Source organism: Muntiacus reevesi, chromosome 10 (genome assembly GCF_963930625.1).
Source record: "Muntiacus reevesi chromosome 10, mMunRee1.1, whole genome shotgun sequence".
Classification (NCBI taxonomy): domain Eukaryota; kingdom Metazoa; phylum Chordata; class Mammalia; order Artiodactyla; family Cervidae; genus Muntiacus; species Muntiacus reevesi.
In genome coordinates, this window is record NC_089258.1 from 55,495,426 (window position 1) to 55,520,952 (window position 25,527).

Consider the following 25,527-nt stretch of genomic DNA (forward strand, 5'->3'; position numbering starts at 1 on the left):
GGAGATTATAGTTTCATTGGGGAGATAAGATAAACACACATGAAATCCTTAGAAACCAATAACGCTCCAGTTTAATATTCTATTGAGTGTTACATGGACTAATGCACTAAATTAAGTCAATATTTAGATCCTGCCTTGATGCATGTTGAAAGTTTACAAGATTTTTTAATATTTCTTTCCTTTTTTCAAGATTGCAGTTAGTGTGGAGGTTGAAAGAATATTTTTTGACTAGGGGAATAGTATTAGAAAGTACTTATGACCATGAGCTCTGAACTCACCCTTTCCTGGCCTTTTTGAGGAATTTGGGTAATATGTCTGCTGCCCTAGGAGTCAGTATTGGCATAAAAGATTAACCGACCACTCTTCACCTGTTACAAATTGAATCTCAGAAGCCCACACTAGAGAAAGTCTTATATAGGTTAATTTGTGGTATTGATGGAAAACTTCTGTTGAACCCATAAGTAGATATCCTAGTTAAAGAAGCAACTTAGGAGTTTTCTTTCTTGCTCTCTCTTTTTCCTTCTTTTTCTTCCCCTTTCCCTTCTCTTCTCCTTTCCTTCCTTCAATCTTTCTTCCTTCCCTCCTTATCCTCTGCTTCCCTCATCTTGTGGGCCATACAGTGTGAAGGTAGACGGTGTCTATAGTATGCCCATCACTGCTTCATAGACACACGAGTTGATTCAGAGAGCTTGGTGAACCAGAGACTTTGGTTAGAAGATTCATGACTGTCAGAGCAGGCAAGATGTATAGGATAAATAGGAGTGAAAAAACCTAAATTGGGGGCTGAGTTACAGAGGACCTTGAATGTCTCAGTAATGAGTTTTAAAAAATCATCACCAGCCAAGGTTTATCAAGCATGGATGCATGGCATTATTTTCAATAACACGTTAGCTCATTTTGTCCTCCACTTTAAAAATATATAATTACAAGAACAATATAGGCATTTAGCTCTTTCTTTGGGGTTTTTATTTACATTTTCAACTTCTATACTAAAAATGTAAAAATCCAATTAAAGTTTATAGATACAATTGCTTGTATAAAGCTACTTGATTCAGGCCTCTCTGCCTCCATTAGTGAAATAGGCATAATAATAGTAGTTATAAAATAATACTTGTTTGAAATATTGTCATTTTAATTTGTTTCCCACAGTTTTCCAAGTCTGAAAGAAACAAAACAATGGCCCCTTTTTTGTTTCATGGAAAGTTATTTAATACATTACCAGGATTATTTTATAAAGGATGGCTTGTAATTGATATTAAATAGCTCAAAAAGTAATTTAAACTTCATTAAATGGTAAAAATGGTATTGTTATGAATAGCCAAAAAAAGGATGTCAATGTTAAGTTAAAAAATTAAACTGGCGCCAAAATTACATGTCATTATTTTACATATTTAGACTGATTTTTTTCATACTGCTGTTACTGCTTTGCTAACTGAAAATCTAATTTTACTTGTATATCTGACTGTTTAGACATAATGAGTGAAGGTCTTCATCCTATTCATCTTTAAATCCTTAATGCAAAATGCACACTTATTAAATTCTCAGTATAGAGAGTTGACTAATAAGCACAGTATACTTCTTTGGGAGAAAGTAGTTAAGCACAGAGCAAAACTTTATTAAACTTTACTATTAGCTGCCGAAAGACAGAAAACTCACTTAGGATTGTTAGTAAAGATCTCAAGTACACATAGGGGTATCCTGTGGAAACATCTGGATTCATATGCCTCCCATTAGTCTGCATATTGCACAGATCTCTTTGAAAGTTTAGGAAGACACCTTTGTTAATCTACATTCCTGACTTAAAAGCAGTAGCATTTCGAATTTCTAACCTATTGAATTCTAAAGCAGAGCACTACCAGCTGCCTCTATTGTTGTTGTGGAAATGACCTTCAGAGATCTAAATTCAATAAGAGAGTAAATTTTACACCTGAAGAAACATTTGGTTAAGCTGCTAAAAGAGAAGAAAGGAATTATTTCCATCAGAAAGTTTATAGATTTGAAAGCAACAGAGCTCTCCTCTCTTCAGCAGCAGTTTGTCCATTAATTAGCCCTTCAATTCCACTTCAATTAAATTAACTCTAATTAATAAGTTCATTACAAAGATTGACGCACCTTGCTCAAAGCAAGTGTGCTAAACTCTGATAAACACCTTCACCCTAATGAAAAATTGATTAGATTGAATAAAAAAGGGAACCTCAGAAAGAAACCTCGCTCTTCTGAAGCTCAGGTGACGTTCTGTTCCTCTGAAGTTAATCAAAACATCTTGGCTCCTTTAATCAAAAATTTAATTCAAAGGAGTTAGAAAATGTGGCATGAAAAACCACATACCACTCTCTTCCAGCTCATAGCCCTGACTGTTGTTTATTAGAAACGCTCACCACTGTCACAGAGCCTGGATCAAGTTTTTAAAAATTCTGCAGCCCTGTAAAGTCCACTGTCTGAGAAATATTATTTGGCCAATGACTGGGGAACTGTGGGATCATGCAGGTGACTACCTAAACAGGGACTGGCTATTTTTTATTTTAAAATTCAGCTAGTCCATTTCCTGATTGTTAGAAATGATCTCAAGTTTTTATTGTTCATTATGTTTATTGTTGAAAGAAAACCAAAACTAAACAATAGTCTTCCAATCTTAAGAAAAAAATAGTTCATTTTATTTAACTTTATATGTAAAAAGCAAAAAATAAAATACCCTCAGAGTTCTGTCTGTCTGTCTGTCTCTCTCTCTCTCTTAACTGGATCTCGTCAAAAAAAAGGCTTTTAAGAAAAACTTTTTTAAGAAAAAACATGTCAGATGCCTGAATTCTGTTCTAATGACCTAACTTCTTGTTACCATTTTTAGTAACTTTAGTAAAATCCTTTGGTGACTCCTGCTCTTTTCAGTAATTCTAGTAATTGGAAAACCTTACTTTTCAAATGTTAGAGTTCATAGTTATATATATTGTTAAACTGGTTTTCTATTATTGTTTTGCTCAGCAACTACAAATATACTGTCAGCAGTACAAATATACTGTCTAGGAAAAAAACAACAATTTGTTTTATTTAACCAGTGTGTTTGTGTGTCAGACCCAAGTTAATATGCATACTATAATAGATTCTTTTTTTTTTTTTTCTTTTTTTAATAACAGATTCTTTCTAATGAAAGTTTCAGAATATTTTAAAAATGTAAACCATAAGGTTAAAAGTAACTCCTTTTCAATTTTTGCTACCCAGGTGAAACCCAACTCCTGTTAAATAGCTGACATACATAGACACAAAAATATTTCATAAATTTTATATCAATTTGAGGTATATGTTCATGTGTTCCTGGCTGTCAAAAACATACTCTGAGAAACATATAAGTGTGTGTGCACATATTTTCTTCTCATTATGAATCATATGTTCTGTTTTGTTAGTAGTGTGTGTGTGTACACACGTATATAAATATAGGAAATTGTTTATAGCATAATTATCATGTGTATTTTATGCCCGACACGGCAGCATGTAAAATTAAACAAAAAAAGTAAAACTACGTTTATCGTTCTTAGCCGCCGATACTGAAATTTACTTAGTAGGTAAATTGACTTAGTAGGTAAATACTTCGGTGCTTATGTTCCAGGATTTTGCTCTTCACTGTCACAGGTTAGCGCTGAAGACGAAGCACTGCTTATTAACTTCTCGTCTCACTCCCGTCTGTCTACTCTCCTCTCTTGACCTGCTTCTTCTGTTTTACATCTAGAAATCTGCTCCGTGGACTGTGGCTCACACGGTGTTTGCATGGGGGGCTCCTGTCGCTGTGAAGAAGGCTGGACGGGCCCAGCGTGCAATCAGAGAGCCTGCCACCCGCGCTGTGCCGAGCATGGGACCTGCAAGGATGGCAAATGTGAATGCAGCCAGGGCTGGAACGGGGAACACTGCACCATCGGTAGGCCCGCCCCCGGCCCTGGCCACGCCCCTGGCCCCGCCCCGGCTACGCCCTGGCCACGCCCCTGGCCACGCCCCCGGCCCCGAGTACCCTAACGGAGCTCGCAAGGTGCCGCGTTTCACCTTGGAAACACTCTTCTAATTATTGATAATTTGTCCTCTTTCTTCCAAAGGAATCACCTCATTTTAAAATAAGGACCTCATTTTCCAGTTGCAATCCAGTTCTTTTTATTTTTCTAATTTTTAAAAATTCTTATTGGAATATAATTGCTTTACAGTGTTGTGTGTTTCTGCTATACAGAGACGAGAATTTGTTATAATCCAGTTCTTGTTAAAACCGCTGTATCAAGTATGAAGTATAAGGATATTTTTATTCATTGTGTTGGGGGATGGCCACCAAAATTGACTCGTATAAGGAGGACTTCATTTCTTATACACCAACTCTCACTGAATATTCCTTTTGTGTGTTACATATTGCCACCATGGAATAGCAGTATTTTTTACTTGAGAAAAAGATTCCCTTTTCAACTCCTATAGATTCCAGAATCACACGTCTTAGCACTTGTCCGTCTATTTGAGTCTCTAAAAAAAGTTTGAGTTCTTATGATTTCATTTTGTAGTATTGTGAGAAAGAAGAGTAAAATGCACAATTCTAGATTTTCTTAGATTTATATGCTTCACACTTCTTAAAATATGATGAGATTCTGGCACATGTGTTGGTTAAATAAGACAATCAAATAGGTGTTTAAGATCAAAATGTTACTATGTAAGTGCTCTTTAGCCTGGATACAAAAGTATCCAGAATACATATACTGGTGCTATATTTTCAGGGTGTTCAGTGCCTTTGCCTTTACTATTTTAGTCACTGAAAGTAAAACATTTATTTAAAGAAAATGCAACAGAAGTTAAGTAATACATTTCTACCTCTCTTCAGTGAAAGTGTACAATATTCATTATAAATGGCATGATCCTACAAAAATTCTGTAATTTGAGACATGGTGTTTCTCTGAAGATCAGACCTTTATGGCAACTCTTATCTTTGAATATGCCTACAGGGTCACCTGTTAAAGGTCAGCTACTGCCAACAACTGGGGAGCCTGTAGTCTTACTGGCTACAACATGCACATGCAGGAAACTTGCAGAGAGCTCACCCCTAACATCCTTCCCACATGAGGCTCTGCCCTCCTCTACTCTTTAAGGGAGGCTCCACAGAGAAGGGGCCGCCTGTTGTTCATCCGAGCCCCACTTATGAGTAGAAAATAGTTGACAACCATGATTTGCGACTTTTCTGAGGATGTACAAGGGACAACGTAGTATCCCTGTGATCAGGCAGCTCCATGTCCCAGTTCCAGAATGGGTGCACGCTAGAAGCAGGGCAGGAAGAGTGTGCTTCTAATCCTACTCCATTGTATTTATTGACCCCACCACCCCCATCATAAGTGAATTGAATCTAGCTAGAAGGAAAATGTTATATACTGGACTATTTGTATCCTGGGAAGTACAACCAACACGTGTATATATAGCTTGGACTATGAGGAAGTGTACTGTAAAGTTATCCATGGGCAGTTTTAACTTGTCAACCAACAGCCAGCAAACAAATCATTCTCTGGGTATCCTTACTGACCTTGGTAATGTTACATGGTTAGTTTCCCACAAAGGACCTGTTCTTGAACAACTTTCCCGGTGTCTGGGAAGAAGGGATTTTTGTTAGCAGCAGGTCTTTTTATTATAATTTAACATGTCTTGCAGTGGTTAACAATTCCACTTTCTATTGTTTCATTTTATTTTGTTGCTTTTATACTCCGCATGAGTGACAGTATAGAAGGAAAGGACCTGCTTAATTTTAAAAATAAATCTTCGAAATGAACCTTTTAAAAGATGTAGAGAACCTTTAAATCATTGTTTTACTCTTTTATACTCTCAGAGTAGTTATTCCAAATTTTTGCATACAAAGATCCAATTGCTTTTCCCTGTCTACTTCCTACCTTGTATATATGTCCAAAGTGAAGTCTCAGGGGTCCTTTAAAAGGAGGCCTTTGTGAGCCACTGATTAAACAGCCCAGGAAACTACGGTATGTTTTCTCATTCAGAAGAGTTACTGTTCTGTTCATTTCCTCTCGATTTCAACACTTAGGCGTCTGGCTGAAAAGAGCTTTCACTTTATGAAAGAAGACTCATAAATCAGCGAGATTTTTTTTTCCTTTCTCCATATTATGTGCCATCTCATTGAATACAAACAGGGAGGTTAATTGAAAGAGAGATGGAGGAGAAATTAAACAGTTAGAAGCAAACAAAAGTTCCCAATAGAAAGCAAAGAATATTCTTCATTAGTCATCTTACTGTCTTCATAAACTCTTCATGCTTCCATAAAACCATAGGCATTTTGACAGTAAAATAGGTTCTGAATTTAGAGTATTCACAGAACACCCAACTACCTGAAGGGATTGATTGCATTTTGATATTTTTATTAGTGTGTTCACACTTTGCTCTCATTATGAATCATGTATTCAGAAAATTCATCCTTAGGTCTGTTCTCCCAAGTCCTCCTTTCTTGGGTTAGACTTTGATTAGTGATGTATCCAGATTAAAAAAAAATGAAACAAAGAGAAATCTACTTTTAGAAACACTATCATTAAAATGAATATATCTCCCTTCCTCCCCTCAAAACCATTTAAGATCATTGGACCCTTTCATAAATAAAGAGTTATATGACTGAATCACATCAAAGAAGCACCAGCAATGATTACTGGCACAGTTTACTGCTAATAGCACTGGTAGAGATGCTCAACTACCATAATGTCTTCCTTTGTAGGCAAACATTCCATAATTGGTCAAAAGATTATCATACTCATGTTTCTGCCTTTGTTTTTCATAAGATTGGAAAGATAACTATTTAGAGGATACAGAAATTAATTTTAAAATATTAAATATAACTACGTGGTTTGTAAGTAATAGTTGACAGAATTAGAATATTATTATAACTATATGACAAAATTTAAAGAGTTCTGTAGTGTGAGAATTGAGATGTATCAAAGTCAGATCTGTGAACCGGAAGATACTTGGCCTAACTCAGTAGGTTCACTATCTGTAATGTGTTTAATTGGAACCAGAATCTGTAACCATGCAGAGGCAACTCGGTTTGGCTCTCTCTTTTCTTCTTGCTTAGGAAAGAGAGGCTAGTCACCCGATTGGCCTATGGCTGGAGTGAATGGGGCGGAGAAGCGCACAAATCCCACGACAGCCTCTACTTGAACAGATGTTTGGAGACAGAATCCATAAAAGTGTCACACTAGCTAACTATCTTGGCCAATGATACATCCTAAGTACCAAATTTTAAGTATTATTAACCTGTACTTTCCCCCAAGAAATATTCTTTTCAGCAATGGCTGGAAGAAATTTGCTCCTAGAGCCATCCATTTATATCTGAGAGCACTGGAGGCTGTAGATGAGGCTGTGACCTGAAGGTTGGGGAGGAGGGAGATTGAATGATGCAACTGATAGTTATCAGAGGGTTGTTATGAAGGTGAGGAAGGCTCAGATCTCTGTCTGTTCATGGCAAATCCCCTACTGGACGCTGCTTTCCCCACAGATACAAATGGAGAAAATGGGCTTAAATTGCCTAAAAAGTGATTAGACTTAATGAAGGTTGGAAACTTATTTAAATCCTGGAACAAGATTCCAAGCAAATTTCTGAATCTCCACTCCAATAAGCATTAACAATATCATAATTATTTAGGTGCAAAACTTTGGACATTTTGGTTTTCATCTTTGTTAGATAGAGGAGTGTTTCTAGGAGAGAAGAGTTTTTTAATTTCTTTGTAGTCTATTGAACAGTATCCCATTCTGATGGACCCCTTGGGGGCTCTTGATATTTGAAAATGTATTGATAATTTCTGCTTAATTTGAAAAATTGCTAGTTTTAAGCACAGGGTTCCCTTTTTATTCTCAATTTCATTTAACTTCCATTTTCATTTTTCTTGTGGCATTTGTGTGCCTCAGTTACATTTCATTTGTTAATTTATGCATTTTTATCCATTAAGCAATTATTGATCAGCTCATCTGTGATAATTGAAAACTATTTCTTAATGAAAGTCAGTGTAACATAATAAGAAAAGGCATGGGCTTTGAAATTTTAAAAAAGATGTTTCCCAACCAATCCTGTGATTTATTCACTAACTTAACTGTTCTTAGCCTCCATTAGTTTTGTTTTTTTTTTTTTGCAAATGTGAAGTGGCTCTAATGGTCCTATTATATGAGATTTTGAAGCAGAGTGTCTGATGTTTTAGAGCTTTTGAAATTTGAATCTTTGCTACATTGTTTGCTTGCTCTGTGACTTTGGGCAAATCATTTAACTTCTCTGCGTATGTTGTTACCATAAATTTTATTTATCTCTTAGGATCGTTGGATCATATGAAATACCAGAATGTAAATCACTTATTAAAGTGCCTAACAATGTTTACCAAATTAGAGTTTTTTATTTCATTGTTAAGTATAAATGAGTCAAAGTATAACACAGACAACATTTTGAGTGCTAAAATTGTTTTAAGAAGATAAAACAAATGGCTATCCAGCAAATTTGCTCTAATGAGTTAATATAATTTCCATTTCTTTGTTATAAAGTGTGACCTAGTCTCAAACTGGATATGGCTTAAGAAAAAGTTAATATGTTTGGGATGGGAGTTAGGGAGGTGTCGCTTTTTAAAATCACAGTGATGAAAGACAGGTAGAGTCTGATGTGATATTTTTCTTCTAGTTATGTCTCAAACACAGAGCTGTTTATTGAGCTACATTGATTTTCATGTACTTTCAGGCAATTCAAATGGAAATTTGGCCTAGGGGAAATCCTAATTCCTTTAAGCTACAAAAGACTGGCTATTTGTTTTTATTCTAATTCTTTAGCACATTGGGAAACAAGATCCTTAATGATCACTAAGACATGCTTTGTTTGCTCAGACAAAACTTAGTTGTAGAGTACTCAGCACACCTCTCATAAATACCACAGTGATCTGGGCTTAGGGGTGCTGGAGATTAGAAATTGAAACTGAAATATACACAGCTGGGGAGTTATCTATTAAACAGTATGGGGGTAAAAGGAAGAGTGGAACTGTACCATGTATGGGCATGGCTTAGGCTTGTTATTCTAATTCTCATCTCAGGATAACGGTGAAAGAATAGTGTTTTAGTTGTTAAATTAAAACACTTAGGTGACAAATTTGAAAACAAAATGACCTCACTGATACATACTTCACTGAGATGACAAGATCAATATTCTCTGTGGCTTTTGTCAACTCTCCCAAATTGAGAATCACATTCATAATGGCATGAAATATGGAAATTCTAAAACTATCTTTTTATATTTTAAACTCTATGATTTCTCCCTTAACAAGTGGTTCTAAGGAACACATTACACCAGCAAGTGATTGCTCTGAGACCAGGCTTCATGTCTATCAGCATCATGTTAAGAAAGGGGTCTCTGATGGGGCCACTGACATCCTTGCTGTGAAGCTGGTGAAGCTCAAATATCAGGGCCCTTCACTTGCATGGGCCCCTCGAATCTTATAAGGGGACGGTGGATGTATATGGTCACTTGTTGCAGATCAGTTAGGACCCCGGTCTCTTTCCACTGCCAACTTCTCCATCACACTTTCCTGTTGCACTCGAGTGGCTGTGGGCACTTTGAGGATTCAGCTAAGGAGAATTTGAGCCTAGTTTCCATTTAATTGGATATTCTTCTGAGACGTGACATCATCGCCGTCTGTGATTCTTAGTGCTAGCCAGCGGGAATATTCCTCCCACCCACTGACTCGCCTAGGGACATCAGAATAACAGAGTCAAAGGTTAAAAGAAGAAACAAATTTGTCCTGTGGAGCCCCGAACTACAGGAAAATAGGTTGTTGTTGTTGTTTAGTTGCTCAGTTGTATCTGACTCTTTGCAACCCCATGGAATGTAGACCGCCAGGCTTCTCTGTCCATGGGATTTCCCAGACAAAGAATACTGGGGTGGGTAGCCATTTCCTTCTGCAGGGGATCTTCCTGACCCAAGGATTGAGGCCTAGTCTCCTGCATTGGAAGGAGGATTCTTTACTACTGACCCACCCAGGAAGCCCAGGAAAATAAGTAGTGGAGCAGAAACAAGGTTTGAAATGTATGGAAACCAAAGCTCATCTATGGAAAATCCTTCCTGTCATCAGATATGTTACAAAACGCCCAATCATAACAGAAGTTTTCTCTTGTCAGCAGCATGTTTGATGATGGAACTTACACAGTTATACTTCAGTTCAGTTCAGTCGCTCAGTCGTGTCCGACTCTTTGCGACCCCATGAATCGAAGCACACCAGACCTCCCTGTCCATCACAAACTCCCAGAGTTTACGAAAACTCATGTCCATTGAGTTGGTGATGCCATCCAACCATCTCATCCTCTGTCATCCCCTTCTCCTGCCCCCAATCCCTCCCAGCTTCAGGGATTTTTCCAATGAGTCAACTCTTCGCGTGAGGTGGCCAAAGTACTGGAGTTTCAGCTTCAGCATCAGTCCTTCCAATGAACACCCAGGACTGATCTCCTTTAGGATGGACTGGTTGGATCTCCTTGCAGTCCAGGGGACTCTTAAGAGTCTTCTCCAACACCACAGTTCAAAAACAGCAATTTTTTAAAGCTCAGCTTTCTTTACAGTCCAACTCTCACATCCATACATGACTACTGGAAAAACCATAGCCTTGACCAGACGGACCTTTGTTGGCAAAGTAATGTCTCTGCTTTTTAATATGCTATCTAGGTTGGTCATCACTTTCCTTCCAAGGAGTAAGCGTCTTTTAATTTCATGGCTGCAGTCACCATCTGCAGTGATTTTGGAACCCAAAAATATAAAGTCTGTCACTGTTTCCACTGTCTCCCCATCTATTTCCCATGAGGTGATGGGACCAGATGCCATGATCTTGTTTTCTGAATGTTGAGCTTTAAGCCAACTTTTTCACTCTCCTCTTTCACTTTCATCATTCACCTTCACTTTCTACCATGGTGCCAAGGGTGGTGTCATCTGCATATCTGAGGTTATTGATATTTCTCCCGGCAATCTTGATTCCAGCTTGTGCTTCTTCCAGCCCAGCATTTCTCATGATGTACTCTGCATATAAGTTAAATAAGCAGAGTGACAATATACAGCCTTTCCGGATTTGGAACCAGTCTGTTGTTCCATGTCCAGTTCTAACTGTTGCTTCCTGACCTACATACAGGTTTCTCAAGAGGCAGGTCAGGTGGTCTGGTATTCCCATCTCTTTCAGAATTTTCCACAGTTTATTGTGATCCACACAGTTAAAGGCTTTGGCGTAGTCACTAAAGCAGAAATAGATGTGTTTCTGGAACTCTCTTGCTCTTTCAATGATCCAGAGGATGTTGGCAATTTGATATCTGGTTCCTCTGCCTTTTCTAAAACCAGCTTGAACATCTGGAAGTTCACGGTTCACATATTGCTGAAGCCTGGCTTGGAGAATTTTGAGCAGTACTTTGCTACGTATGAGATGAGTACAATTGTGCGGTAGTTTGAGCATTCTTTGGGATTGCCTTTCTTAGGGATTGGGATGAAAACTGACCTTTCCAGTCCTGTGGCCACTGCTGAGTATTCCAAATTTGCTGGCATATTGAGTATAGTAGTTTCACTGCATCATCTTTCAGGATTTGAAATAGCTCAACTGGAATTCCATCACATCTACTAGCTTTGTTTGTAGTGATGCTTTCTAAGGCCCACTTGACTTCACCTTCCAGGATGTCTGGCTCTAGGTGAGTATTCACACCATTGTGATTATCTGGGTCATGAAGATCTTTTTTGTACAGTTCTTCTGTGTATTCTTGCCACCTCTTCTTGATATCTTCTGCTTCTGTTAGGTCCATACCGTTTCTGTCCTTTATGAAAGCCATCTTTGCATGAAATATTCCCTTGATATCTCTAATTTTCTTGAAGAGATCTCTAGTCTTTCCCATTGTGTTGTTTTCCTCTATTTCTTTGCACTGATCACTGAGGAAGGCTTTCTTATCTCTCCTGGCTATTCTTTGGAACTCTGCATTCAAATGGGAATATCTTTCCTTTTCTCCTTTGCTTTTTGCTTCTCTTCTTTTCACAGCTATTTGTAAGGCCTCCTCAGACAACCATTTTGCCTTTTTGCATTTCTTTTCCATGGGGATGTCCTTGATCCCTGTCTCCTGTACAGAGTCACAAACCTCCATGAAGCAGGCCAAAGGCTAATAGAGTTTTGCCAAGAGAACACACTGGTCATAGCAAACACCATCTTCCAGCAACACAAGAGAAGACTCTACACATGGACATCACCAGGTGGTCAACACTGAAATCCGATTGATTATATTCTTTGCAGCCAAAGTCGGAGAAGCTCTATACAGTCAGCAAAAACAAGACCGGGAGCTGACTGTGGCTCAGATCATGAACTCCTTATTGCCAAATTCAGACTTAAACTGAAGAAAGTAGGGAAAACCACTAGACCATTCAGGTATGACCTAAATCAAATCCATTATGACTATACAGTGAAAGTGAGAAATAGATTTAAGGGACTAGATCTGATAGACAGAGAGCCTGATGAACTACACAGTTATAACCTTACCCTGATTTTCACTTTCAATGATTGTTTTTGGGGTTTTTTGTTTTGTTTGTTTTGGCTGTGCAGCATTCCTGGTCTTAGTTCCCAACCTCTGCCTCCTGCAGTGGAAGCATGATATTCCAACCACTGGACTGCCGAGAGAGTCCCTGATGAGTATTTCTTTGTTGAGGAATTGGTCAGGATGCTTGTGTTTTTAAAGCATGAACCTAGAGCATGCAGGTTCCAAGAACAGCCTCTCCCCTGCAGTTTGCAGCACACTGATGGTGTGGACAGAGATGCTTGGTGATCTGTCGTGTAGGGTGGAGGTGGACCATCAGATGTACCAGGTGCGGAGTTGAGGGGAGGAGATTCCCCTTGGTTGGCAGTAAAAATCCAGACAGGCTAAAAAGTGTCCCATGGAATGTGCAGAAAAGGAGACCTTAAGTTTCTTCTTGCCCTGAAGTCTCAGTGACTCTTAAGTAATTTCATGTGACCGAGAACCTGGCAATTCCTAAGAGAACCCTGGAAAGCCTCCTTCACAACTCACTGAGAATCACCCATATCCTGAAAACCAGGCTGGTTTTTTAGATGTCTGTTTCTTCCTTTGAGATAACACATCCATTGGGGGCCTCTGGATATTATTTTCTTTCTCTGAGTCTGATTTATTCAGTTAACAGTTTTATATACAGTGCTTGATCCTCTGTAATCCCCTCAGAATTGGTATTTTTTTTTAATGAGGTCGCTTAATCTCCTCTCTTCTGAAAAATGCAAAACTAGTTTCTCTGACCTTTCTGAATAATGGAGGCCCCATTTTGCTAGGTTGTCAGCCCTCCGTCTACATGGTTTCAGTATTTTTAAACCATCACAGAGGTCGTGTTTGTTTCACTAGTCAGTGTCACCGTATTGCATTTATTTTCATTTTTTATGAAGAAGTGCTTGGATAATCAGAGAAGTTGTTAAAAATAATGGTTGCTAGCTATCCATTTTGAAGTTTGATTTCAACTCTTCTTTAAGTGCTTTTTCTCTTCACTGTGTAACTTGTTCTTTTCTATCAGTCTGTTTTTCTTTATTTGTACCAATTTCAGCCTCACAGGATGTGACTGAAGCCAGGGTTCCATTTAACTGAAGCTAGCATTGCTAGCAATGGGAGATCTGCACTTAAAGCTAAATTAGTCATCTCACTCAGTGTTCCGTAGCCTTTGAGGAAGAGAGGAATTAACAACAAAAAAAAAAGTTCACTGTCTTAAATTTGAAACTTTATTAAGTCTGTGCTTCCATCATGTGTGTGTGCATGCATGCTCAGTCATGTCCAACTCCTTGCAACCCAATGGACTGTAGCCCACCAGGCTCCTCTGTCCATGGTATTCTCTAGGCAGGAATACTGGAGAGGATTGCCAGACCCTCATCCAGGGAGTCTTCCCGACCCATGGATCAAACCCACATCTCCTGCACTGAAGGCAGATTCTTTACCCACTGAACCACCTGGGAGGCCCTGTACTGCCATCATATATAAGGCATAAGGTGGTATGTCTAGATTTTTTAATCACTCTGAATCTCTAATAACTTTGCCAATCTGTATCTTCTAAAGCTTCAGAGTGGTTTTTAGTGTTGACTCTTCTTGCTGGGAACTGCCTTGCAACCTTGACTTTGAGCATCCTTAACATGTTAACCTCAACTCCTTAATTTATTAACTCCCTTAACTTGTCAACCTGCCTGCACAAGTAATATCAGGTCTCAAGACCATTGGGAGAATTACTCCCTCAAATCAGACAAGTGCTGGGGAAAGTCTGGATTAGAATCATCACATAACTTTGCTTCTGATTTGCTGAGTGACCATCAGTAAAATCCACAGTCCCCAGAGCCATCATGATAAATGTTCATTCATTGTTGTGATGATTTACTTCCCCAACTTCAGTTTATTTACCCCTAAGAATATGAGTAAATGTACCTAAGCACCGTTGGCTATGTTGTTCAGTCACTCAGTTGTGTCGGAGTCTTTGTGATCCCATGGACTGCAGCATGCCAGGTTTTCCTGTCCTTCATATCTCCCAGAGTTTGCTCAAACTCATGTCCATTGAGTCAGTGATGCCATCCAACCATCTCAGCCTCTATCGTCCCCTTCTTCTCCTGTCTTCAGTCTTTCCCAGCACCAGGATCTTTTCCAATGAGTCAGCTCTTCACATCAGTAGCTAAATAAAGTAATATACCTTCAGTTTCAGCATCAGTCCATCCAGTGAATATTCAGGACTGATTTCCTTTAGGATTGACCGGTTTGATCTCCTTGCTGTCCAAGGGACTCTGAAGAGTCTTCTCCAAAACCACAGTTTGAAAGCATCAATTCTTCAGCACTCAGCTTTCTTTATGGTCCAACTCTCAAATCTGTGCATGACTACTGGAAAAACCACAGCTTTGACTAGATGGACCTTTGTCGGCAAAGTAGTGTCTTTGCTTTTTAATACACTGTCTAGACTCATCAAAACTTTTCTTCCAAAGAGCAAGCATCTTTGAATTTCATGGCTGCAGTCACCGTCCATGGTGATTTTGGAACCCAAGAAAATAAAGTCTGTCACTGTTTCCATTTTTTCCCCACCTATTTGCCATGAAATGATGGGACTGATGCCATGATCTGAGTTTTTTGAATGTTGAGCTTTAAGCCAGCTTTTTCACTCTCCTCTTTCACTTTCAACAAGAAGCTCTTTAGTCCCCCATCACTTTCTGCCATTATGGTGGTGTCATCTGCTTATCTAAGGTTATTAATATTTCTCCCAGCAATTTCAATTCCAGCTTGAGCTTCATCCAGCCTTGCATTTCTTATGATGTACTTGGCATATAAGTTAAATAAGCAGGGTGACAGTATATAGCTTTGTTGTACTCCTTTTCCAATTTGAACCCAGTCCTTTGTTCCATGTCTGGTTCTAACTGTTACTTCTTGACCTGCATACAAGTTTCTCAGGAGGCAGGTTAAGGTGGTCTGGTATTCCCATCTCTTGAAGAATTTTCCACAGTTTGTTATGGTAACACACTCAAAGGCTTTAACATAGTCAATGAAACAGAAGTACATGTTTTTCTAGAATTCTTTGCTTTTTCTGTGATCCAAGAAATGTTGGCAATTTGATCTCTGGTTCCTCTGCCTTTTCTAAATCCAGCTTGTACATCTGGAAGTTCTCGGTTTATGTACTGTTGAAGCCTAGATTGAAGGATTTTGAGCATTACTTTACTAGCATGTGAAATGAGTACCATTGTCCAGTAGTTTGAACATTCTTCGGCATTGCCCTTCTTTGGGATTGGAATAAAAACCGACCTTTTCCAGTCCTGTGGCCACTGCTGAGTTTTCCAAATTTGCTGGCATATTGAGTGCAGCACTTTAACAACATCATGTTTTAGGATTTGAAATAGTGCATCTGGAATTCCATCACCTCCACTAGCTTTGTTCAGAGTGATGCTTCCTGAGGTCCTTAACTCCACACCCTTCACACCCTTCACTATGAACCTCAGATATCTGAGTTCCGCTGTTCTCTGTCTGGAGCTTCCCAGGTGGCTCAGCTGTAAATGGTCCCCCTGCCAATGCAGGAGATGTGGGTTCTATCCCTGGGTGGAGAAGATGCCCTGGAGGAGTAAATGGCAACCCACTCCAGTGTTCTTGCCTGGAGAATCTCATGGACAGACGAGCCTGGTGGGCTACAGTCCATGGGGTCACAAAAAGTGGGACTCAACTGAGCAACTGAGCACACGCTGTCTGTCAGGTCCTTCCTGCTGTATTTACCCTCAGAGGCGGCAGCCTGAAGCTGAGACTGTCCTCACATGGCAGCAGTGCTCCTCATAAATCCCAGTGACAGTAGCATCGTTTTGGGAAATGTCGCACGTATTTCTATACTTTAGGAAAGGGGCATTTTTAGGACTTCTAAAAGTCAGCTCTGAATGTAGGTAATTGTGGTTAAGTGTATCTGGATTTAACATAGATCTTTCCATTTAGATGATTTACACATAGCCTATAAGGATGAGAGTTTTGAGTTCTTTAGAAGAAATATGCTTGACATCCTTTAGAGTCGACTGTATGATAAAGAATTCTGTCCTGTGGTGGTTCTTTGTACACAAATTTTCCTCCAGTCTGTTTCCTGTGGTGTAGCTTGAGTCTCAAGAGCTGCTATAAATTAACCTTACTCCTACTCAGCTTACTGTGAGGCCCCTGGATTTAGAGGTAGTGTGTGTTTGGGGAAAAAAAAATGGAGGGTTAAATCCATTGTTCTTTTTCTCTAATAAGAGCAGTAGAAGAAAATATAGTGATTATTTGTACTGTATTATGATCATTTAGGTGTCATTGAAATATACCTGACAAACCTTGAAATATACTTTGACAAACCACTTCCCTCCTTTCTTACTGTCTTCTGTTTATTCCCACTATGAACTTAGTTTTTTTAAGTCTCTCAAAATAAATTATTGTGTAATGCTCTGTGTCTTGGGGAAGCAGTTTATAAATTATCATTTTTATTGCAAAGAAAATGTTTAATCTGTTCATTTGAATTAAAATGTTGTATGCTATAGTTTTAAAAGTTTGTGAAGGGATAGGATGTCAGGATAAAAACCACTTAAGTAGTACATCGAATGTGTTTCATAATATTTTATTATGCCATTATGTTCCTTCACTGATATACTAAAAGATCTTTTTTAGTTTGGAATACTACGTCAATTTGCATCTTTTAAAAATCATCTAATACCTTACTTTCCACAACATGTAGTATAGAGGAAGTCTGAAACCACCATTGACTGTATATATACTTGAACCAGAAATAAAGATGAAAGATGCTCCTTTAAATTCTTGGCAGGTTCATCAGAAGCTTTTATTGAGAAGTTTAGTTCCAAGGCATTTGGGAGTGAAACCAAGTGCAACATAATATGTTATCAGTTGATATTTTCATAGTATTAGTGAGGAAGAGAAAGATTACAATAGAGCCAGATTATGGATATGTCACCATCTTCGGTAAACTGAAGACAGATAACCACAGACTACCAGTCAGCTAATGAAGTGTTCGTGTAGATTTTAGGTAATTCTCATTATCTACAAAGATCCTGTTACCTTAATGGAGTAAACATAAAAATCAGAACTTTGCATTTAGTGTCATGTAAGGGTGGAAGCATTAAGCCCACAATTTTCAGGGGCATGATTATCTCTTCCTGCAATGATACCTCAGTGTCCTTTGAATGGTGGAATTTCTGTCGTTTCTTGAATGTGACAAATTGAAAATAGCCTCTTTTCATCTTGAAACCATCCCTTTTCCACCTACCTGTTTCTGAAATACAAGTTCAGTTACAGTGTTAGTCGGTGCAAAAGCCGTGGCCTTTCTCCCTTTTCATATTTAACATATTATTTTCACAGATTACCGTGTGACTCAAGCCAATTTTTTTCTATTGCTCTTCTTCATGACGGGTTCATTGACCCTCTCTTCTTTGAGTACTCTTTAGTGGTGCTGGAAAACAGCTGCCTGAAATATGGCTATTATTTCTGGGGTTTAACAGACATGTGCCTTGGATAAATTAAGGAGCAGTCAGAGGAGGTCCATAAATATGAATACTTTGCCAGCTGCTTTTCCATTAAACGCTGTTGGTTGAATGAAATTAGTAAATAATTATGTTGGTGGGGAATCTGTTATATCCAAATGGAATATAATGTCTTCCTTTAACAACAGAGCTTAATTTTTTTCCTATACACCAAATTAGTTTTTAGGGTAATCTCCATTGCAAATGGGCCGATTTGCATTAAAACTATGCCTCCTTGTTCTGATTTGTCAACACCTCTTTTTTTTAAAAGTCTGTAACATTAAGCATGGGTGGGTAAGACCATCTGCTTCTGGAGCTTGCCTGTAGCTCCATGACTTAACACATGAGACAGGTTACAGCTGTTTAATTGTTATGATGCTGAATGATTATCGTTCTATCCAAAATTAATATTTATATATGTATGCACAGAAAGCGTGCGGTTAAACATAAGTGATCTAATTGTGAATTAATGGCGTTAGGTATTCATTCATTAGTCCCCACATGAACAATGAAGTGTAAAATAATGCTTTTCACATACACTTCCACTCTTGGCTTTTAAGATGAGTCCCCAGTAGTGATTATTATGCATGCGAGAAACCCACTCCAAATACATTGGCATATGCAGGGGAAAAAAACCCACCATACATAAAAAAAAAAATAACCATCATAAAAAGCAAAGACAAAACTCCCCATGTGATTACTGCACATACCCTAACTCTTTCCTGCCGTCAAAAGCTTTATTCTCTGATCTGTGACCAGTGTAGGTGCAAGCCACATCGTAAAAGTCTAGATGGACCATTACAATTGGGTGTACCCGCATAACGCCCATGGTAACTACCACAAACTATTGGGAACACTTTTCTAAGCCAAGTGACAGTGAATTTCCTCCTGTTTGTAGGAATGGTGATACACAAACTCCCATCATTCTGTTTGAAAAGTTAGCAATGTATATTCTGTCAGGCCTGCTCAGTACATTCCATAATGAAGAACAGAATGAAAATTTTTCAGCAAAATTGTAGTCTGGGGATTGTGATATGCATGTAAAATAGGATATCTAGATGTCTTACTTCCCAAGTAGTTACTGTAAAAGTGACTTGCATTTCCGATTTTATGAGCAGATTGTACGAAGATTTATAGCCCTGTAGAAAATATTAATGTATGTTGCTCAAGTAGAGTCACTAATGAGGGAACACAAAATATATAAGGACAAGTAGTGATGTGTTCTTTATTCCAAAAAGCTGATTTGGAATTTGATTAGGAACTGTGTATCTATACTATCTGAGGGTTTATGTGAGACAATAAGAAAACTTGTTAATATAAAAGTAGAGTTATCTGCACTTTGGGATCTAGCCTGTTCAGATGGAGGATGGTCCCATTAAAGGGAGTATATGGTGAGGAGGTGGAACATGCGGCAGCCGATCCTATCCTGACATTATTGGGGCAGAGTGGACCTCCTGGTTTATGAAAACAGATCATTGGCAGTTCTGAGGTGCTTTGCTTAAAGTCAGGTTCCTTTCTTTCTGGTGTCTCTGAAAAGATACCAGTCACTTTGTAATTTTGTCCTTTTTATATTCTTTATTTAAATGATTGACTAATAGTACCTATTATGTATCAAGTGTTTACTATGTGCTAAGGCACAATGTAAAGTTCTCAGTGTACATTAGTCTTTATCTCAGTGTACATTATCTTATCTTATTAAGTAGAAGCTATTAAAATCTCCATTGACAGAACCCAGGCTCAGAGAGGTTCTAAAATTTTCTGTGGATGCACAGCTACTAAGTAATAGAACCAAGACTCAAATCCACACGAATCATTCCCAAGCCCATCCTCTTAAGCACCAGACTATGCCGTCTCCTAAATTACTGTTTGTTTTACCTTGTATGTTTATAGTGGAATATGTGAAAATGAACTTTTTTCTGTGATAAAGATACATTATTATCTATGTGCCTGTCACATAAGATTGAATTGTCATAGAAACAGATGCAGTGATAACAATGTCAGTAATGTATTAATAGTAAACTGTCACTTTCTATTCAGAAAACTATCGCTGGTAGTAGGCTCCACAGCTTGCCAAAATAAAAATAACAATCCCAGCAACAAAAAAACAGTTTAGGTAAACTCAGTTTATACTGTAGAGGATTTAAGAAAGTTGTAAACTATTTACTGGAAACTCAACACTCTTCCCTTTTTTTTTTAAGGTTTTAGTATTTTTAAGTCTTTATTGAATTTGTACAGTATTGCGTCTGTTTTATGTTTTGGAACCGCTCCCTGATGGGGGATCGAGCCCCCTTCACTGGAAGGCAAAGTCTTAACACTTCCTTTTAAAAGTTAAATTTATTTCCTGTTTTTCAGTAGACTGAATACTACGTATAGACGTTGACCACTGAAAAACACTCATACAAAGTGAGTAGATGACTTGTGTAACCAGTATCAGCTCATGAAAAAGGTCTCAGAAAAGTTTAATACCCAAAATACAAATGCACACACTCTCACAGCTACAGATAAAGAAACAACACCCTCTCTGTAAATCACATTTGAAAAGAGCCATTTATCCACCGTTTTCTCCAAATAAATTAGTTTATCTTCAGCAAATTAAACAGATTATTCAACTTTGTTTTTTTCCTGATATAGTTTTAAAAATTGACAAGAGAAAGACCTAGTTATTTTATATACTCATTTACACTTTATTCTATAAATTCCTTAAATATTAAATTTTATAAGTAGGCAAAAGTAATAATGGTAGATAAGAAATGAATACTCATTGATACTGACCAAATCAGTAGATGATTTTCGTGGTTTTCCTGCCACAAGACTTGGAACTCCCAGCAAGACATCACTTTGGTAATTACAGTACCATCTCTTCCCTGGTGGCTGAGATGGTAAAGGATCTACCTGCAATGCAGGAGACCCAAGTGTGATCCCTGGGTTGGTAAGATCCTCTGGAGAAGGAAATGGCAACCCACTCCAGTATTCTTGCCTGGTGTGGGACAAAGGAGTCTGGTGGGCTAGAGTCCATGAAGTCGCAAAGAGTTAGGCACAGAGTGACTGCTGCTGCCGCTGCTAAGTCACTTCAGTCATGTCCAACTCTGTGCGACCCCATAGACGGCAGCCCACCAGGCTCCCCCATCCCTGGGATTCTCCAGGCAAGAACACTGGAGTGGGTTGCCATTTCCTTCTCCAATGCATGTAAGTGAAATGTGAAAGTGCAGTCGCTCAGTCGTGTCTGACTCCTTGCGACCCCGTGGACTGCAGCCCACCAGGCTACCCCGTCCATGTGATTTTCCAGGCAAGAGTACCGGAGTGGGGTGCCATTGCCTTCTAACACTTGGTAATTGCAATAACCAAATTAATTGTGTCAGGATGTTAGAGATCCAAATATTCATTTAGTGTACAATACATTCGTATTCTGATTTTCATATATTAACATGAAGAACTTTTCTGAATAGCTTAGTTTCTGAATCAAGGTACTAAAATATACCTGATTTTTTTAAATCTAGGAAATCATCAGGAAATGTGGGTTTGCTTCTGTCATTCACTGAACTCAAACAAGGAATACAAATCTGAAGGAGACATGTGTTACTCCATGTTTATGTATGTGGTCCCGCAGATGAAATCATGCCATGTGTAGAGACTGCACCAGAAATCCCGTATCACACGCCAAACAACAGTCATCCCTCTTGTAGTCTGTGTGCGTGCCAGCATCAGCGGTGCTCTCTGTCTGCCTGCTTCTCTGTGACTTCTGTTATGTAGATGTCCTCTACAGTAAGACATGAAACTCTAAACTGAAGCAAGATACCAAATATTATTCTCCCAGTTGTCTGTACAAAATTCTGCAGCTTGTCTTGGCACTTTTTCAGCAGTGCTGACTTGAAAACTTCAGTTTATCTCAAAGCACCTTTTCCATAGAATCTAGATTTTTTTTTTTCCTGGGCAGACTTAAATCAGGAAAAGTACTATTTCACTTTCTTGGAATGTCTTGGCATAAATAGTGTTCCTAACTGAAGGATGGTATTTTGCTTAGATCGATGCTTGCAAGAAGCAATGTATTGTACAGGTAATTGTTTCACCAAATTTCCAATTTATAAAAAGAATGAAATATGCAAACTTTTCAAAAACTATTTATTTAAAGCAGGTTTTCAGAAACATGCTGCCAATTTTATAGGAGCAAAAGCTCTTTCAAGAACAAGTGCATGTGTGTGTGTGCTCACATGCATGTGGTCACACACACACAGACTGTTCTTCTCTACTGGCACAGCCTAGTTGTTAAAACTCACTTGCTAGATGTTAAAATTCAAGTTAATCAATGCTCCTAAATAGAATAAAGTATTTGCAATGTTTTATCTCAGTCTTAGAATGAGAGTTCAGTGGTGAGGGAACACATGTTTTTAAGGAGCCTGAGTAAATTGTTTTGCAGTGTTTAAAATTATGTCAGTGTTGTAATTCTTTATGACAGGGTAATCAGTAATGAAACAGTACAGTGGGTACCAATTAAGGAACATCAAATCAATGGGTATGCAGGTTGCATGCTGATTTAAACAGTTGCTGATTGGAATAAATGGATTTAATATGTACTTATTTGCAAACTGTAGCTTTTCTGGCATCCTACAGAAACTGATATATGACTAATCTAAAAGAATGATACCTAGGTACAACTTTTAATGACATGCTAATGTGAATTATTCTTTAAGACTGTATTTTTTAAGTATTACAAAACACACAATGCTGAATAAATATCTGTCCTTGACTCCAAGGCCTTTGCAGTATTCACCATAGTCAAGGATATGTCTGTATTTTATTATGGATTCATCGATTGGATTACCCTCTTTCAGAGATGGGCCCCTAAGATTTTAGTGTTGTAAATAAGCTGAGAAATATTCCCAGCATTCTAGATTCTGTGTTCTCTCCCTATACCTAGGCTATCCCCAGGAGTGAATTCAATAGCCCAGTGAAAATACTGTCCTATTTAGTATGCTCCAACCAGGCATATTGTTGACAGCAGAAACAGTGACTAGATCATAACTACACACATCAGCCACAAACACAAATATACACAAACTCTTTGTATTTTTCCCTTGTGAACTGCCTAATAGAGATATGTCAGCAACTTGGTTTGCCTTTGTTTCTTCCCTGTGTTTTGAAGAATCAGTTTGATGGTGAGAGGAAAACAAAGTCAGAATCAATCTTATTCCCAGGAAGACCTCCAGATATCCCAGTTCCCCCACAAACAGGCACATACACTCCTCTGACCTCTGTTTTAAAGGATCAATTGTCTTTGCAGCTATCACTCAGTTAGTTGATTTTGTTTTTTTTAATAACAGGCATCCACTGAACTGCTTCTGTCCTTTAATTTTTCAAGCTCATTTGTTTTCAGTTTCCCTGGTTTATCCCTCAGTTTTAACAACCTGCCAGTCAGTCTCCCAAACTTGGGAATTTTTAGAACAGGTTATACAGTTCTCATCATAAAGGTTTCTTAACTACGTAAAGTACCCTCATGTGTAAGACTATGTTCACAAATGAACATTTCGAGTTGTTTGGATTTTAATCTTACTTCCCCATTTCTCATTTTGATTGTTGATGTTGAATTGAGGATTTCCACATTTTTTTTCATCTTATTTTTTCATTCAAGTGAGTTCACTGATAATCCAAAAGCAGGTGTGCTTATGGTCTGGCTTACCCAGGTACACAGTTCTCCATATTCCGAGTTGTATATAGAGATTCTTCGTTAAGTGTTACGGACTTGGACATTTTGGCCACTTGCTAGCATTTTGACCTGGAGGAAGTTATTTAATTTCCTGTGTCTCAGTTTCCTCATTTGAGAAATAGGGAAGATAATAAAGAGGTGGTGAAATTAAATGAGCCAATTCATGTTAAGTGCTTAGCATAGTTTTCAGCACATAGTAACAGCCAGTCAAGGCTAGTGATTGTTAACAGCACTGTACATAATTAGGATGGATGGATTGGGCAAGGGGAGAGGAGCAGATGGAGAAGGAGAGGGGAAGGATGTTGAAAATGAGGTATTGTTCACATATGCTTCTTTCGCAAAAGGTAGTCTTTGTATTATTCAGAGAATTTCTTCAAAAGCTGAAGACACATGTAGGACATAGTAGGAATACCATAATAAGTACATTTAATCATTTTACTCAGCAGATATTAAGAATCCCTTATGAGCAATGAGAGTACAGTGATTAGCATGGCCATAGAGTTTGCATTTCTAATGGGAAAGGTTTACAGAGTAAGTCACATATGTCTACGTATCGTTAAAGGCTTGTGATTTCCTGGACTGTCATAACTGACATGAATTGATCTTGGCTAGCTCTGGATGTTTTCTCTTCTCCTTTTACATTTAGCCTGCTGTTTGTACTCCTAGACTTCATCCATGAGACATATTCGGGGGGAAATGAGAACAGTCAGTTAGCTAGAGGAAATGGAGGGAGGAGGGCTGTCCATGATTTTGCTTTTTTTTATATTTTTGTGAGGGGCCACACCATGCAACATGTAAGGTCTTAGTTCCCCAACCAAGGATCGAACCCATGCTCCCTCATTGGAAGCACCGAGTCTTAACCACTGGACTACCAGGGAAATCCACATAATTTTGACAAATAAGCAGATGAGGCAACAACATGTAGGTAGAATTTCTTTAAAGGTGCTGTTCTTCCTTACTCTCCATGTTGGGAATGCAAAATGGTACAATTCTATGAGCAGGCTTCTTCCTAAGGATCTGTGGAATCCATGTCCTTTGCTAAGTGGTACGGACAAGCGCAAATCATTCTGTGTTCAGCCCCACCCCACCTCCCCAAAAGTAAAGGAAGAAATGTGGTAAACAGGGACCTTGAAAAGAGAAAGCACTCTTTTTAAAAAGAAGCACCTCAAGGGGAATATGTGAAGAGGATATAGTGCTAGTCATTTGGTTTGGTGATGCTGGAGGTTTATGAGCCAATCGTATAATAACAATTCTTTTGCCGAGCCACACCTATCTCCCACGTCTCATATGTCACTGAGCCCTTGCCGAGTAAGCCATGTAGATGTCAAAAACATGGTAGTACCACCCTGTGACTTTGGGAAACAATTATCTGCTGAGATTCACGTTAGGTCAGGAAGGATTGCACAGTACTTCTGAGCTTCTTCATCCATTTCTTCTACTGAAGAAAAAGTTTTTGTTAGTTTCGAAATGTCTAAGACTGCAGGGAAATCAAACCAGTCAATCCTAAAGGAAATCAGTCCTGAATATTCATTGGAAGGACTGATGCTGAAGCTGAAGCCCCAATATTTTGGCCACCTGATGTGAAGAACTGAGTCATTGGAAAAGACCCTGATGCTGGGAAAGACTGAGGGCAGGAGGAGAGGGGACGACAGAGGATGAGATGGTTGGATGGCATTATGGACTCAATGGACATGAGTTTGAGTAAACTCTGGGAGTTGGTGTTGGACAGGGAGGCCTGGCATGCTGCACTCCATGGGGTGGCAAAGAGTCAGACACGACCAAGCAACTGAACTGACTGAACTG

At 38.6% G+C, this 25,527-nt stretch overlaps 1 protein-coding gene across 3 annotated transcripts in view; it reads left to right on the forward strand.

Annotated features, from left to right (window-relative positions):
- The window catches only part of TENM3 (teneurin transmembrane protein 3), a 442,567-nt gene that overhangs the window by 323,906 nt on the left and 93,134 nt on the right, over window positions 1-25,527 (forward strand). For all 3 annotated transcript variants that reach the window (XM_065946684.1, XM_065946685.1, XM_065946686.1), the window contains exon 11: window positions 3,719-3,904. In XM_065946684.1, the coding sequence (XP_065802756.1) occupies window positions 3,719-3,904 (186 nt within the window). The remainder of the gene's footprint in view (window positions 1-3,718; window positions 3,905-25,527) is intronic.